The sequence below is a fragment of the Carassius gibelio genome, chromosome A19 (genome assembly GCF_023724105.1).
Source record: "Carassius gibelio isolate Cgi1373 ecotype wild population from Czech Republic chromosome A19, carGib1.2-hapl.c, whole genome shotgun sequence".
NCBI classification, from domain to species: domain Eukaryota; kingdom Metazoa; phylum Chordata; class Actinopteri; order Cypriniformes; family Cyprinidae; genus Carassius; species Carassius gibelio.
In genome coordinates this window covers 12,890,317-12,908,460 of record NC_068389.1, presented here as the reverse complement: position 1 = coordinate 12,908,460, position 18,144 = coordinate 12,890,317, and the positions used below count along the sequence as shown (strand labels likewise).

Below are 18,144 nucleotides of genomic sequence, written 5' to 3'. Positions count from 1 at the left end.
TCTGTTTTAGGAGGATCACTACTGCCATCTAATGTTGATATAAAAATCAACTGAGCCTCAAACTCTTTATCAACACAGTAAAATTAAACTCATTTTATTTATCTGATGAAGTTATATTGTTGCTTTCACACTCAAATACAAATATTAAAATTTTTTGTGAACAAACCCTGCTGCCAGGTTTTAACAAAGCATTCCCAAGAAATGCAAGCTACAATTAAACACTCATATGTTTGGCCATATCCTCCTGAGACCCAGCCCATTGACTTATGTCCACTGTAGTGGACACTTGAGTTTCATCCCTGTCCTTGGAATCTTTTGTGCAAGTCTCTTAATACTGCTGTACTGTACAGAGGACATCCTGGGCTTTTCAGTGATATGTTATTTGATTGGCTGGGAGGCCAGGAACCCCCTTAATCTTTCAATCAAAAATGGACGGCATAGGAGCAAGCACATTTTATGGAAAGATAAAAGGTGAGTAAAATATTGTTTGTCTATGGTTTTGTTACTATGATAATCATATATTTTCTTGTTCATTAAGGTGTTAGGAATCATATATTCAGTTCTGATAGCAAATACATTATTTATCTTTTGAAAATTTGCCATTTTATGAATGTCAATTACAGTGGACAGCAGGACTATCTTCATGTAAATAATGACTCCACATTGTTATAGGAAACAGAACTGAAGCAGAAAGAATTCTTTACAAAATAGTCGAGGGACATTCAGATTTACAGTTGTCAGATGACGAGAGAGATGAGGATGAGTTTCAACCAGTGAGAGTAGACAGTGATGAAGAAGAGGAAGATGATGCAGAAGGCTCAGTTGAAGGGACAGCTAAGACACAGATACAGACAGGGATGAGCAGGAAACTCGACGCCCTCTGTGGGCTAGGAGTAAAATGTATGTTTTATGCAGTTCCACAATTTTAAATTCAGCTGCATTGAGTATTTAAACTGTTATTATTTATCATTTATTATTCTTTTTTTCCTTCATATCAGATTTGCACCTGTGTTACCTGGGCTTCCTGTGTGTCAAGATGACCCTACAACACGTGCAGACTGGAGTCCAATTGAATATTTTTCAGAGTACATTGACAACAAGGTCTTTGAAGATTTGGCAACATACACAAATCAAAGAGAGCTGCAAAGCAAAGGAGTGTGTATGAACACTACGCCTCAAGAAATAAAAATCTTCTTTGGCATTTCAGTTCACATGGCCTGCCTTGGCTATCCCAGAATTAAAATGTTTTGGGCCAAAAAAACTAAAGTGCCAGTCATAAGTAGCAAAATGTCTAGGGATAGATTCTTCAGGATAAGAAACTACCTCAAGATTGTCAATGACCTGGCTATAACAGAGGAAACAAAGATTTTACTCTGTAATAAAAGGATATGGACTTAACAAAGTGTTAAGCTTTAATAGTAAAGATATACTTGCAAAATGTAAGAAAAAGGATTCAAGAATGATAAATGTGTCTATTGTATAATCAAAATGTCAGTATTCTTGGATAATAGTCAATTTACAGACCAAAATGTATGTATTCTTAGTTAAAAAACTTTATAATCTGGTAAAATTTGTATCTACCAAATGTGTTTGTTTTCGTACTTAAATGATCCTGTTGTCCACTACAGTGGACATGCTGTAAAACCAAAATAAAAAATAAAAATAAAAAGGTCTAAATTGTAGGATGTTTTTTTAACCCTAAACAGGTATGGAATCACAAAAAAATATGATTAGGAAAAAAAATATTTTCCTTGGTTCTCAGATGTGTATCAAAATCATTTAAATAATCTCTTTTCTTTGGGGAAAATGCATGCAAATAGTACATGCATAATGTGGCAATACAGTAACTTTTGTTTCCAAAAACAGTATCACATTACCTTACATTCTGTCTTTATGTCTGTGTCTGATGCTTCTCTCAATCCAATTCACACAGGAGACTGCAAACATGAGAAATTGTGTATAATATACATAAGTCAGGAGAGCTATACATTTTCTGATAACTCTAAACTGTTTATTGTGTTAGTACAGGTATATGTCACGTATGACAGCACTAAATGACAAAATATCACACTCGGACTAGGCCCGTAAACATGCACAGCAAAAGACTGACATCACAACGCACACACACACACACACTTACACACTTTTTTTTCCAGATGCAACCTTTTCTCTCCCCCAAGTGAGTGCACTATAATTTTCAGTCTGTCCTAAATGTGAAAGGATATTAATATGCGTTTACATCTGCCTTCTATTAATATTCATGCCTGAATCCACATCTCTACACAAAGCCAATTTTCTGGCCATCTGGGTTATGGCTAGTGGAGGTGACGGATCTGTTTTATTTGCAAGGTACCGATACATCATGAATTCCCCTCTTCGTCAAAGTGTTGTGGAGCACCTGACTAAAAAGTGGAGGATTTTAATTAGAAAATAAAAGACAGGTTTCATTGGGACCCCCATCTACCTCCAGTCTTTCTGTGGAGAACAGCAAAAAAATGCAAACATACCCCCAACATGAAGATATTGAAAATCACATCTGCTTTTAATGGTTTTATTGAAAGAATCTTCTGCTAAAGAGTTTCTGCTAAATATTTTTTATATACCACTTATCAAGCAGTAATGAAATGTAAGATAAAATGTAATAAGACATAATCCACTGAGAAGTTATGAAGAGTTATAAAGAATGGATATTAATTTTGAGATTACATTTAACATTTTATTAACTAATTAATAATTAACATTAAACGAGCATTAGATTATCTAAATGTAAAATCTTTGCATGAACAATACAATATCCAATATTAATAGTGATAAATTAAAACAAAATCAATAACATCACCTGATAAGCAATTTGGTGCTGATATATTGGTCATCCCTCCTAATATGAAAACATTTTGAAAGTTTTAACTACATGCATGGATTTAAACTGATGACTCAAATGTATCAAATACCAAAAAGAAGGTACATTTCCAATGTAGACAGCATTAGAAGTCACAAGTTTATCGGAAAACATTTAGTAAGGATGACGGTCAATCGAATCACTGTCATCCTGTTATTGCATAAATTATAGGAATAGGCTGAGTCTGCATCTCAAGAGACCAAACCATGTCTATCAGGCATGGACACTTCTTAATGATTAATGCTGGAAGTTACTCCATGAACACCAACTTCATAACCATGGGGCTTAGAAGCCTCACAAAATCACCAATTTTACTGAAAAGCTGAGAATCAATTATGCTAACAGATTCTAACGAATGCACTTCAGGGAAACACTTGGCGATTTTATCCATTTGCATATTGAATGACATAAGGACAGTTTTTGCAATCCAAAAGATAAATACAGTGAAAATGATGTGTCTCAAGTTGACTTATAAAAAGACCTTCAATCTACTGCTCATGCCATTGCACCTCCCACCCACACACACACACACACACACACATACACATTAAACCACACAGGACTGTGCATTGTTTCTGGAGTCTGAAGTCTGAAGTCATCCTCAATTAGCCGGTAAAGCCAGAATTCTGGAAGCACTCCAAAAGGACCTCTGTAGGGAAGTGGTAGATATTGTGTGTTTAGGAGGGTCAGTCTGTTACAGCTAAGAGGTTAATGTGCAGTTAAGATGTACTCAATTGTTTGCGTCGGTGTGATGGTCGCAGCCTTGCATTCTTACTGGCTCAGAGTTGCAGGTAAATATACAGGGTGGGAAATCTGCCTGAGCCCAATAAAGATTGTTATTAATATTCAATGTTGGATAAATAAATTGTACATGCATGACACTTCTGTGGAGTGGGCTCAAAGGTACAATTAATTTTAAGGGTATGGAGAAGAACTACATGGCTAATTCTGATCTGTGCACTTGCTAATTTAACTGCACATTTATAATCTTAGGAGGCACTTTCTTATTCAAGCTTCTTATTCATAGCAGTAATATACACACATCACACAAGTGCCAATAACCAGGACGGGAAGCTAAGAGTACATGATACTATATAAAGAACTAGTATATCATCTGCATGTCATGATGCTATATTCAAATGACTTGGGCTAACTGTCACATATGGTGATATCTGAATACAAGGTTTTGAATCAAAAGTCCGATCTCATAAATAATTTTCTCCCACAGTGGTCAAGTTTAAAAGTGTTTTGGATGATTTTGTGAATTTTGTCAACTTTCCAAACTAAAATTCTAATATGACCACTTTTTTCCCAATTAGGAAATAACACAATAAACTACCCTCTCAATATTATGTTTATAAATATTGAGGCAAGCCGAAATTTAGCTTAAAAATCCATTATATGTATATATGGATATGCTGAGGAATATGTGTTTTATACTTATATATAGTATTTCTTTTGACAAAATGGGGTATTCTTCTCAAATCAATAAAGAGAAGTTTCTAGTTCCCCCTTTGGAAGGAATCCTAAAAGAATATGGTGATATGAAAAATATAAAATCTTTATTTGAACCTCTAACTTCATATTCTAATTTCATTCTTTAAAAAAGAGCTAACACTAGCTTGCTCTATTCTTTTTCTATTCTATCTGTTTTCTTTTTATTTATTATATTATTTAAAAGCCCTTGCTACGTGTACTGCATTTAAGCTAACTGAGGCTTGTTATAGCACTTGTGTATCATTGCACTTTTGTTGATTTTGATTGCGTCCATTGTCCTTATTTGTAAGTCACTTTGAATAAAAGTGTCTGCTAAATGACTAAATGTAAATGCAAATGTATAAAAAGAAAGGAAAAATGTACTTTATATTTCAATGCTTAAGTTTGGTGTTCCCAACGAAACTCTGCATTCACTTGCAAAACTTCTGCATTCTCGCACAAAGATTGGCGTTCGCAGGGAAAACCTATGTGAGCAAATGCTAAATAATATGAGATATGAGGAAAAACTATATTGTTTTGTTTTTGTGAGTGAACAAAACATCTCGGGGGAATGCAATCATTTTGTGAGAGAATGCAACATTTTTGTAAAGTAATAATATGGGATTGGAGGAAAAACTACTTTAATTTCAAAGTTTTTGCGAGTGAACATAAAATATCTCAGGGCAATGCAAGAGTTTACGAGAGTATGCAAATAAAAGTTTCTCAGAGGATCAAATATTTTGCAAGTGAACACAAAACTGTTGATAAGAAATGGGAGTGCAAAAGTTTGAGAGTGAGCGCAAAGTTTTTAGGATGACATGAACACGAAAAACTCAAAAAGCACTGAAATATAATTTGCCCCTTTTTCATTATCATGCGGGAGCTCCATATTTAGTGTTGCCTACCTACACCATACATCTCGTCAATTTACCCAAAACATATGCTCAACCTGTGTTCACGGAACTGAATCATTTTTCCTGGGCAATAATGAGAAAAATGTCCAGTATGTGTTTTCATAGTCATGCCTTTTTCAAAAATGGGAAATAAAAATCTGTCAACTGACAACTCCTATCCCCTAATGAGTTCATGCAAACCATTTACAATTCTAAGTAAGCCACACAACAGACTTTAAAGAGCCACACCACATTCAGAGATGTCAAAGAAAGTATCTTGGGATTGATATGCAATCAGAATATGAACCAGATTTAAATACACACAGAGGGATTTCTCAGAGGGAACTGTCTGTATGTTAAGGAAACTATTGCATTCTTCTAGATAAATTGACATCACACAGGCCAACAGCATCAGCATAAGGTGGGCCGTGCATTTTAAATGAGAGCAGAATGAAGTAGTAATCGGCAGATGGTTTTGCTCTAATTTCATGTAGCTGCTGACAGACTCCACCGAGCACATAATGACAGAAGCAGGCACGCGTGCGGACACACTGCTGCCAGTGATTGGTGGGTTGCAGGGACTTTAGATATGACTTGACACCCTTAGAGAGCACAACAGCGATGAGGTCTCACCGGCTGCAGGCAACGGGAGCAATGCTCAGAGGCCCCGATACCTCTCTCGCTGGGCCCTAGACAGCCAAGGCTCCTGACATGTGTCATTCCCAATCTGTTCAGCGGGAAATACTTCTTTCTGACATGACCTGTCAGTGTGGCACAGGCAGCCACCAACACAAAGCTCAGAGAGCCGTGTTGATGCAACCCACTTCCCACTAATTGGTGTTTTTGTAATAACACCATCTGTTCCTTAAGAAAGTCAGACTCTGTCTCTAAGAGGACACAATCTTCCAGAACAAATGAATACACCAACAAACAATGCAGTATTTTTGGGCTGAGGGCAACTTCCACAAGGTGAAGACTGAAGATCTAAGGGGAAAGAAGAAGAAGAAGAAGAAGAAAGCTCTGCTCTAAACATCTGTTCGTTCCTCACTTCATATAAATCCATCATAGGCAGAAGTGCACACTTTAAATCTACCAAAACTTATTGCAATCTAATACCATTTTATTTATTTCTTGCACTCATACTGAAATAATAATTTAGAGAAAGACACACGCACCAAATGAGACCTAATCTGTAACCTACATATCTTACAGAAAAGACAACTTTAAGGAGAAAAGGTTTATCCGAACAAAAAATGTCATTGAGAAAGATATGAAAGATTTTGGCTGCCATCTAGTGGAAAATAAATGTTACTGCTCTCCACCGCATAGATCAAAACTGTACCATTCATTTTTATTATGCTATACAACGTCGTGTATAGCATAAGTGGTTTGCCATTTGCATTGTTTATTAAAATTTAATATATGCGCTAGATACTGTGACTTAAATGCTTTCATTATGATTAAACAAAGGTTGGACTACAATAAATGTGTTTACATGAGCATTTACCCTTTCTAAAATTAAGCAGAATGTGTAAACAGCCATTGATAAAAAAAAAAGAACAATAAGAAACCATTTTAATGCTTTATATTAAGACTTCTTAACTCAATGCACATGCACACAGTTAAAAGCCATGTGTTTTACACAGGCAATCTGTTGCAGTGGGATCAATTCCATGGATGATTAAGCATGATAATGAAGGTTTTTGGACATTCTCCACAGACACAGCAGCTGGTGACATTCGTGAGCGCATCACAATGAATTCCCATTACTTTCAATGATCATGAAGTCTGCTTTTGGCAATTTTACAAACCCAATAAAATTGCTAAAGTATGCCATATGTGTATGTTAAGTGGGGAATTAAAATCAAATTGCTTTATTAAAAAGGAATGCAAATCCATCAGATGATTTTGTGCTTTTATATTCAATTTCAGTTTATTTGCCAGACTCATGTCCAAAAGCCACTCAAGACAGGACAGATAAAAAAAAAAAAAAAAAAAAAAATAACAAACAGTAAAAAAAAAAAAAAAAAAAGCAAATAGAATAATTAAAATACATTCAGACATTTCAGCCAATGCACTCTCAGTCTGGATGTGTACCTGTAGCAGCTCACTAAGGGATTTGAGAGTGCCACCATGATACTGTTAGAAGACTCATCCAGACGTTGCATAAATTTAAACATCAAATTTCTTAAAAGTGCTTTCAGTGTGGTTACTCCTACAAACATCTGACTAGCACTCCCTCCTCTGGGAACCTTGAGTAAAATTCTCATTGCATCATTGTAGGCAACTTGTAACTTCTGCATGCTAGATTTTTTATAAGAAGACATGGGCTGTATAGAGTGGTGTACAGTAAGCTTTGAACAGAGCCACTTTAACTCGAGTAGAACAGTAACTAAACTTACGTGCTATGGTGTTTGCCTGTGCATATAACTTATAACTACCCCCCCCCCCCCCCCCATTTGATATGCATCTGCTGGTGGGCATACCAATAGGCAAGAACCCTCACAATATACCCAGGGACTCCCCTTTGCTTTAGCTTAATAAAAAGCTGTTTGTGATTCACTCGATCGAATGCTTTGGAGGCATCAATAAAACACATGAGAATAGTGGAATTTTTAGACTTATACAAATTCACTATTTCCTTAAGAGCATAAATACACATGTCTGTGCCATGGTTTGGCTTAAATCCAAACTGATTATCCAGGGAAGAGATATACCCACTCACTCTATCAAGGAGGATTCTTTCCATTACCTTGGATAAAATACTGGCCAATGCTATAGGTCTATAATTATCCAGGCAGCCAACTTTTCCAGCTTTGTCCTTAATAACTGGGACAAGCAGAATAGATAACATTGAATCTGGAAGTATGGATCAACAAACCATTTAAGTTGATTGCTAAGAGGGAAGCAAGCCTAAGACTTTTCAGATGCTCTGCAGTTATTGAATCCATACCACATGCTTTATTGTTAGGTAATTTCCATATGGCACCAAACACCTCATGTGTCAGAATACTTATTGATTCATTACTGATAGCAGAGTCCTCCACGTGTGGATCATGTTTTAAACAATTAAAGAGGGAGCTATAGTGCTGTCTCCATATTTCAACAACATTATCTTCTCCGGAGACTCCTTCAACAGTACACGGAAGGGAAGATTTACAGTTATTGAGGGACCTCACCTCCTTCCAAAAGTCAGTAATATTGTTGCTCAACGTTTTGCTGGCCATAGAGTCAGCCCTCATGGCTTGCTCATTTCTAGATATAAAACGAACAGCATACTCATATCTGGCATTGGCAAGCTTTTTATTCTCAAGCTCAGGGCCCTGCCAGGGCCCAAAGCTTGTAAGCTTCCCGAGCTTCAGTGTGATATGGTGCTACATGCTCATTCCATCCTGGTCTAATATTATAGGCCTGTTTCTCCTGTGTTTTTGAAGAGGTTTATCAACCTCCAACAGAGCAGCCACTACATCATCATACATGACACATAGATTACTCTTGTGCTCCTCAATCTGACAGTTGACATCCTTACACATAATAGTTTCTCTGGGCAGATAAACATTACTTAGATAATGGTCTGTATTAGTATAATAAGCCAAAAGATCCTCTTCAGAAAGAGTTGACCAGTCTAATTTAGTACTTACATTACAACTGATAGCATTGTTGTTGCTGACTGTAGATGGTAATTCTTCAATGTTAATTGTGAGGGCCAAAGGTATATGATCTGTTATTGTGACCCCATACTTAGTACCCATATTCTCTATGCTGTTGACATCATGATCAAATTAATTTAGAGAGGGCAATGCATTAAAGATATAAGCAAGCCAGGAAAAGAGAAATGCCAGTGGGTAGGTTTTAGTCATGTTTTTCATATGGACTTTCACAATTCTAAAACCTGAAAGAATGAGAATTGTGGGATGGGATGTAGGCTATGCCTTATGAATTAACATTAAAATATTGTGTAATGAAACAAATATAAATGCAAATTTTACATTCATAAACACGCCTATATAGGCTAACCTCTACAGTGGCGTGCGGAAGTTTAGGAACTCCTTTCAAAAGATGAGAGAGATCATACTAAATGCATGTTATATGTTTTTATTTAGTACTGTCCTGAGTAAGATATTTTACATAAAAGATGTTTACATTTAGTCCACAAGACAAAACATTGCTGAAATTATTCAAATAACCCCACTCAAAAGTTTGGGAATCTTTGGTTCTTAATACTGTGTCCTGTTACCTTACTTGTTAAAACTTTTGGAATTTGAAGATCAAGGTAACTGTACTTAATTTGTGTTCAGGGAAACATACAAGTATCTTCTGTTGCTTACGAAGGGCAGAACTAAATGAAAAAAAAAAAAAATATATATATATATATATATATATATATATATATATATATTTCAACAAAATAAGAAAAATTTGGATATCTTCATCGTGTTCAAAAGTTTTCACCCCCAACTCTTAATGCATCTTGTTTCCTTCTGGAGCATCAGTGAACGTTTTAACCTTTTTTAATAGTTGTGTTTGAGTCCCTCAAATGTCCTCAGTGTGATAAGATGTATCTCAAAATCATAAAGTCACTGCTGGAAAGGGTTCAAATATGCAAAGATGCTGGAAAACTGAAGAATCTGCAGCACCTTAAAGATTTTTCTGAAGAACGCTGCTCAGTTTAACTGTTCAGAACAAACAAGGGACTCATGCACAACCATCACAAAACAGAAAGACAGTTGTGGATCATCCAGGTAACAGCACACAGTATTAAGAACCAAGGGTTCCCAAACGTTTGAATGGGGTTGTTTTAATAATTTCAGCATTTTTTTGTGTTGTGGACCAAATGTAAACTAAATAAAAAAAAAAATAACATGCATTTAGTATGATCTCTCTTATTTTGTTAAAATTATTCACATTTTCAATGATTCTGCAAGGGTTTCCCAAACTTTAGCATGGCACTGTATTAAATGTTGGAAATGGAAATGTTGGAAATATTTTAAAATATAAAGTTGTTGTTATCTTAACATATTGTTGGCCATTTTATTATTATATTATATTTCTGCAAACATTTATCGTAACATATTTTGGGCCATTTTATTAGTGCATCTAGACAAACTATTCTCATTATTTACTAATTAATCACATATCGAGAAATATTTTTCAGAATTTAATTTAATTTTGTTTTTCCTTCATACACCTGTAGAGGGCGCGTCTTTGGCTCCATGGTAACGGCACGGCGTTCTTCCATGGCGATTTCCTGCTGCCGCTTTAGCCCAGAGAATAGACACAACGCTGTTTTAAGCTTTTTTAAATAAAGTAACGGCAATATCCATATAGCTTGAGATTTTATTTTTAAATAATAAATATATATTTGTTTTCGAGTTATCATGAGCCGCACTCCTGATGCAAGAGCGAGGTAAAAGTTGTCCAGATTTGTGATGACGGCTGGGAAGCTTGCTAGCCTGCTAAGCTAAATACTAAATATAGCGCGTGTTTTATGATGTGATTGACTGTAAATGCATTAGCAGAACTTTAACCTTAATACCAATATATCAAAACAGAAACTGTATAATTATCTGTGTAGCATGTTCGCACGTTTCCGAGATGCAGGATGATAAAAGATGCTAACTTACTTATGAACCGTCCTCAGTTAAAGTATATTATTAAGACATGTCTGCCTAGTTTTGTATCACAGTTTCTCATACCAGATAAACGTTTTGTCTATTTTTTTTTTAGATAAAAACAGGATGCGAAAGCGTTTTAAAAACAAACTCTTACCTGAGAGACTATACATCATGATAGTCTTGTAATACTGACAGTTCCTCTCTTGCACAATAAATTTGACATTCAACCCTGTTCACATGCTGATAGAGGGTAAAACCTGTAGTCTGATTTATTTGAACAACTTTCCCTCAGTCAGATAATGTTTTTCTTTCTTTGTTGGACATTACAGAGACACCCAGACCAAGCAGATCCAAGAGAACATCACCAATGTAGAAAAGCACTTTGGAGATCTCTGCCAGCTGTTTGCTGCTTATGTCCGTAAAACTGCACGACTGCGGGACAAAGCCGATCTACTGGTTAAAGAAGTCAGCCTTTATGCTGACACAGAGACTCCGAACCTGAAACTTGGATTGAAGAATTTTGCAGATCAGTTGGCTCAGATCCAGGACTATCGACAAGCAGAAGTGTGTTTAAATCATGAAAACATACTTCAGCATATTTGTGTTTCCTATTTATATAAAAACACATACTGTTGTTCACAGGTGGAGAGGCTGGAAGTCAAAGTTATAGAGCCTTTGAAAGCATATGGGAATATTGTCAAAACAAAAAGGGTAAGATTTTTCTCCATAAGCAACCTCAGGTAAAATGATTTATATTTAATAGTTCAAATATACAAATGTCCTTTTCCCAATGATCTCATGAGGGCAGCATTGCATCACTTTCTGACTAAGCATGACGTACTGTGACTGTGTCATAAGTCTGTGTCATAAGTCAAAACCTACTAACTAGAGTGCTCTTTTCTACCAAGCTTTTATGATTTCATCAAATTTTTGTACAGGAGGACATGAAGCAGACGCAGACTGCACGGAACAGAGAAGCCAAGCAGATGCAGCAGCTGGAAAGGATGAGGCAGAGAAACCCCTCAGACAGACAGATTATTGTATCCTTACGGCCCAGTGCTTTTATTTTAGAGTAGGTCAGAAGAGTAGGTCTCTTTAGGATCATTGCTTAAATTTGCATATCATGCAAGATGCCATAATTTTCAAATGACTTTATAGATTATGGCTGTCAGTCAATTAAAACAAATTAATAGATTTAATGGCATCAATAAATTTATGAAGTGCAGATATATCAATAATTGCTGAGAAATTCATCAAATAAAAATGCATTATTGTGTCAGATTAATAAATGAATAGATATAAAAAATGATGTTAAAAGTCAATACTGACTTGGGATGTGTTTATTTTTTTTGACACGTCATTTTTAATACAATTAGTAACAAGAATCAACAGCCCTGCTAGACATAATGACAAATAATCTTAAAGATATTTGTTGTAAATCACAATTACAGATTAACCTTAACAGCCTCTTTCAGTCACAGGTGGGCCTTGTGTGCAGCAAACTGTAATATTATCTTGAAACTTTTTTATTTTATTTAATTATAACCAAGTAGGTCCAACTCAGACCGGTACTAATATGTCAGTTATACTCAACCTGATGTGAGTCTTTACATTCTTCTCAATTCAAAACCTCTTGGTGAGCTGATGTGAATGTCTGTTACTTGGGAAAATTTTGTGCATTTTTTTATTAAAATTTTTTGTCTGTTGTGTCACGAAAGGCAGAGAGTGAACTCCAAAGAGCCACGATGGAAGCCACACGCACAACTCGGCAACTGGAGGAGACAATAGATGACTTTGAAAAGCAGAAGATTCGTGATATCAAGGTCCTTCAGACTGCACGATTAGTCATTTAATAAGTAATATCAATTTATTTTGTAAATGGATAAAACAGCCTTTAATTTTAGACTGTCTATTATACAAATATAAAAAAATTACATTTATATTATTATACAAATATAATCTAATATTATAAGAAATTCAAACAGCGTCCCTGAAAACTTTACTTTGTTTAAAACTAAACCCACATTTAAGTAAAAAAGAATTTTTTAAATACTTTTATTCCACAAGGATGTATTAAATCGATAAAAAAAATGAAAGTAAAGATTTCAATTTTTTTATTTCTATTTCTTTTTTAATTGTAATAATATTTCACAATATGACTGTTTTTATTGTATTTTGATCATATAAATGCAGCCTAGATGAGGATAAGAGAGCATTAATTACATTTGTGTGTCTCATGTGTTTGATGCAGAAAATTTTCGGTGAATTTGTAACAGTGGAGATGGCATTCCATGCCAAGGCTTTGGAAATTTACACAACCGCATACCAGCACATTCAGAATGTGGATGAGGAAGGAGACCTTGAGGTGAGCGCTGTGCTCCAGCACCGCTGCTCTGGCAGTCCTGCTGGTTCCAACTTGTCTGTCTGTGTTCTTTCTCTTCCTGAGATCCCCCTGCTGTCATAATGATGAAAGCTCCTCCAATCCTGATGCATAAAAGAACCAGAGAAGCATCTTGCTAAGCATGTTCAGTCAGCTGTGAAATGTTGGCACTGGCTAATGCATTTATTTATGAATTCATACATTGGCATGCCAAAACTTATTTTTATTCAAAACTTTGTCAATATTTCCTTGACTTGCCAGGGAAGAAAATCACATAAATATTACTTCATCAGTGATTTTCAGGGAAACATTTCCTTGTTCCTGTCTGAACATTGCCTGTAATTGGATGTGTAAACTTGTAATAGTCACATATTGGCACATGGTGACAAGTTTATGAAGACTCAACTAAACCATAGAGATAGGTCATAAATATCCTTCCAGTAATATTTAACTGGAGTTTATAAAGTTGAGTTGACAATGTTTGTTGGCACACCCTCACCAGGAAAGAGTATGTAAATGTTTTTTTCCCCCAATCTGAATGACATGGTTCTCTGTTGCTACAACACAGTATGTGGTATTAGTTTGTGTTGACTCATTTCTGTTTTTAATGTATGCTGTTGGAGCTTGGCTGTACTCGTTATTGTTTTATTATGTGGTGGGTGATAAGATGACATTGGGTTCTTGGCGGTCTATATGTAGAGTAGCCTACAGACTTTATTTTTTGTCTTGACAGGTTTTCAGGAACTCACTGCACCCCCCTGATTACCAGTCACGGTTAGAAATAGTTCGCGCCAATTCTAAACTGTCCTTAAATCGAACTGGTACATCAATGAGTAAATCAGGAACAATGCAGGTTAGTGCTTCCCCATAACTCATGCCAAAGATAAAATGACTTTCTATTGTTAAATGGATAATTCATATAAATCCTTCTTATTTTTATTAGTTCTTTTGAAGAATGTTGGTAACCAAACAGTTGCTGGTCCCCAATGACTTCGATACTATTGGGGTAAAACTCCTCGATGAGGAGGAACGATTGGTTGCCCACATTCTTCAAATAATCTTCTTTTGTGTTCAGCAGGGTTACAACTTGAGGACAAGTAAATGCTCTTTTGAGGGGCAAGTAAATTGTCCTTTTAAGGCCCATTCACACTAGATTGATAACTATAAACATCATAATGATAACTGTATTAGCGTCCACACCATCAGAAGATGACGCTCTGTTTATTCTAAGAGTGTGCTGCAGTTTGGTCTTCTGCCACTTGAAATGCTCAAGCTCTTTGAAGCTTTTTAAATGGTGGATTCTGATTGGCTGCCAATGTTTTTTTTTTTTTATCACTTAGGAAGATAATCATTCTTAAAGTGATATCAATGATTTAGATTGGAATTTTAAATTTATACTTATCATCCTTGGTGTGATGTATCCCAAAGCTGAAAGATTTTGTTTCTGGTGTAGTCAAGAACGTCTAGCAGACAGAGGAAAAGGGATGACGAAGAAGATGAAGAAGAGGAGGAAGATGACGAGGATGATTTGGAGGAAGTGACTGATGATGAGCATTAAAATATTTTCAGACAGTGGCATTCCTAAACTGTAGTTAAGAGTTTTTGAATTGAGATGAATGACGTTATAAAACTAGTTTGCATCGCCAGCAATAAATGTGATGTAATGATAATTATGTTAGATAAAGGTGAGTGCATGGTTAGATGTTTGCTCTCTTGTAAATCATATACTATAAAATTATATATATCATAAAAAATCACCTTCAAAGAGAGTGTTCATATATATATATATATATATATATATATATATATATAAAAATCTCCCAATATGTTTTTTGTGTGTGTGTGTGTGTGTGTGTGTGTGTGTGTGTACAAAGTGCCAAGCAGTTTCTGTGATCAATATATTTGGTAAGAATGTGCCTTTGAGCATTTTGGTGTACCAATAAAGCTGGCTATTGCTTTCGCATAATAGGCCATTTTCCTAATCTGAAATGTCTGAGTGTGTATTTGTTCTTCTGTTTACAGAGTGTGCATACCAAAACACTCACTGTACGTTATACACACAAACAATAGTGAACCCCTGGAACTCGACCCACCCTGTGCTTGGCATCATTGTGTCTCATAGCTTTTATGTCAGTCATGAATGAGTCAGAAACAGTAACCAGTTCTGCTGGTGTAATTATGACTAAGAGCAGAAGTGTTGAAGACACATAATTAACATTGAAATGCTATATACATTGTTGAAATGTAAGCTATGTTTCACAGTATGAACCAAGAATCAAGTCTGCTGAAAAAAAAGGACAGGCACTGTTTATAACAAAAAAAGAAATCACTTTTTTTTTATCAAATGCATGCATCTCAACTATCTACAGTACACATTATTTTCAACGTGTTTAACATTAGTAAATATTTTATTAATTTAAAATTCTAATTGGATGCACCTTTGGATTGTGAACTGAGTTATCTTAGGTCTTTGTCTCCAGGTGTGCGGATACGTGGCATTGCATGACAGATGCACAAAGTGGCCTTTCATTTAGTGACATTGCGGATGACAGTATCTAAGGAAAGGATTCCCTCCTCACCCATATGACTCATCCATCACAGAGGCCATAATGGGAACCAGTGTGTGTTTGTGTGCGCTGTAGCGCCTGACTGTACTGAATATTAACACGATGGTTGCCTCGCAGCGTTTTTTTACAAAAAAAAAAGCATAGCTACAGCATGAGTCAGAGAGAGAGAGGTGCTGCGGGCTCTGGGTAAATGTTCCCCAGTATATACACTCTCTCCATCTATCAAGCAGATGCAGAGATTTGGTTGTCACGAAAACACTCTCTGACCTCTGCAACAGCGTGATTTTGACATGCATCATCTCTGAATTACTGCACATCTGAAATATTTTTGATGTGATTTGATTGATATGATACATTTTGTTGCATTTTCCCCTTTCATAATTCTTTGGAATCATGTGTAATGAACTGAGTAACTGTTGAAACATGTTGAAAGTCGAGACTTATTTACTAAGAATTAACATATTAACAGAAAAGTCATTGTCTCTGCATCAAGCGAATTCAAATGAAAGCAAAAAAACTGGTTAATCATATATTATGTTCTCAGAAGAAGTACCTGCACAGGTTTGTTCTGTCACCCTGTGCTTATTTTTGTTAATGGATTTTGACATCCGCTTTCAAAAGCATACTCCTGCCACATATAATATTTCGCAAGTGCTTATCTGAGTGGAGGATGATATAATCAGCCAGAGATGCCTTGGGGTCATAAGCTACAGCAAGCAGAAAAGAAAACAGGCATCTGTCTTTGCTGGCTCTGACCAACTCAGCTGTGCAATGAGGATATGTAAATCCGCATGGTTGGATAAGTATGTTTGTAGAAATATCTATGTACATTCCATTATTGGTCTTCATATAGGTTTAAGTCAGGAGGATCAGCTTCCCTCGGTTTTCAGAGTCAAGATCTATATGATTCATTGGCGAAGCATGTTGAATGAAGCACCAGACCCATCCATTCTGCTCTTACAGTTTCAGAAATAAGGATCGGCTTTGGCCGCTTCTCCCTCAAACAGAATTTGGAGATATGATTCAAAAATGCTGATTTAAAGTGATACTTGAAACTGTTGAGTCAGGGTGAGTATGTGACACACATCTACACTGCTTCAGAAAGTATGAATGGCAAAATAATAAGATTTTCTGATGGGTTTTAGACTCAAAATCAATGCCAGTTCTGTGAGGAAATGAAGGTTCCACATTTTTTTTTCCTCTTCTTTTTTCAAGATTCATTTTGGTTTCCCAAATAATTTTTCAGACCTTTTTTTTAATGTGAAGAAAATGTTAATAATCTAAAGAATCGTTTTCCACTATAAAACGTTTTGTTCAATGAAACAAGGTAGGTTCCATGGATATTAGAGGTTCTTCATTAAACCAACATTACCAAAAATAACTTTTATTTTTAAGAATGTAGGGGTTCAAGAAATTCCCACAAGGTCAAAGGACAGAACGCTAGACCCCAAGGGGCTTGTCAACCCCTGAGGAACCATCGTTGGTCTTGACCTCATTGGCATAAATCCTCCTTGTTTAAATTATATGACATGCAAAGACCTAGACTGGGTGCATGATTAAGCTATACCCTGCAATACGAGAGGAATTCATTACCCACAGTATAGAGCCAGTGGTTTTACTAATGTCTGAAAACCGCGTGCTAATTGGGAAAATCCCATTGGATTTATACAACAAAGAGGAATGTGTCCCATTTCTTTTATGACCACACATGTTGTCAGCCAAGCACATTTTCTCAATTTCCATCAAACGTGCCAACTTTGTGCTGGATCCAAAGAAACAGAGTGTTTCCACAGGTGAGACTTTGAAGAAAAATGTGTTATATTGCACTAAAGTGTTTATATTCTTGCACGGCTTAATAGCGCTTTCATTAAACTTCCATTAAACTAATGAAACTCATGTCATAAAGACTGCTTATTTGATAAGCAGTGTCTTATTTCATGTAAGCAAAAGCGCAGATTACCTTATCAAGTGACATATGGCTCCTCAAACTCCTTACATGGACTGCTGGGCCATGTGTCATCGGAAATAAACAAAATAGGCAGAGACGAACAAGTGGTGGCTGTCTCAAAGGAACGGATAAGAGAGACAGTCACAAGGTCTTGTTTTGGAAAAAGTGGAGAGGTTTCCATGGAGCCACTATTTGATCCCATGATAATTAGCTTAGTTCACTGATTGCACAACATCCTCTCCATTGGCTGTGAGGTGGCCTCATCAACAGGAACGTGCCTCTGTTTATGCTTTCGGTCGCCACAATGCCTGACTTGAGTTTAAAACGTCTCGTGATAAACACAGGAAACACAACAGAGAGATGTTT

General features: G+C 36.0%; 1 protein-coding gene and 1 long non-coding RNA gene across 2 annotated transcripts; both read left to right on the top strand.

Moving 5' to 3' along the window:
- The first annotated feature begins 343 nt into the window (after window positions 1-343).
- LOC127935856 (uncharacterized) lies at window positions 344-1,671 on the top strand. Its single transcript, XR_008148191.1, has 2 exons — window positions 344-471; window positions 999-1,671. It is a non-coding gene; the product is annotated as an uncharacterized LOC127935856 (long non-coding RNA).
- Window positions 1,672-10,470: 8,799 nt separating this feature from the next.
- On the top strand, window positions 10,471-15,040 carry LOC127935069 (CBY1-interacting BAR domain-containing protein 1). Its single transcript, XM_052532659.1, has 9 exons — window positions 10,471-10,675; window positions 11,213-11,447; window positions 11,526-11,594; window positions 11,822-11,923; window positions 12,359-12,364; window positions 12,602-12,706; window positions 13,135-13,248; window positions 13,997-14,116; window positions 14,717-15,040. Exons 1-9 carry the CDS (start codon window positions 10,647-10,649, stop codon window positions 14,819-14,821), a joined length of 885 nt encoding a protein of 294 aa, XP_052388619.1. The 5' UTR covers window positions 10,471-10,646; the 3' UTR covers window positions 14,822-15,040.
- The last annotated feature ends 3,104 nt before the right edge of the window (window positions 15,041-18,144 follow it).

Excerpts from the sequence above, each read along its gene's own strand:
- LOC127935069 (XM_052532659.1), top strand. The coding sequence starts at position 10,647 with ATGAGCCGCACTCCTGATGCAAGAGCGAG. Across the intron at positions 11,595-11,821 it reads ATATTGTCAAAACAAAAAGG|GAGGACATGAAGCAGACGCA; the intron begins GTAAGATTTTTC and ends ATTTTTGTACAG. Across the intron at positions 14,117-14,716 it reads GTAAATCAGGAACAATGCAG|TCAAGAACGTCTAGCAGACA; the intron begins GTTAGTGCTTCC and ends TTTCTGGTGTAG.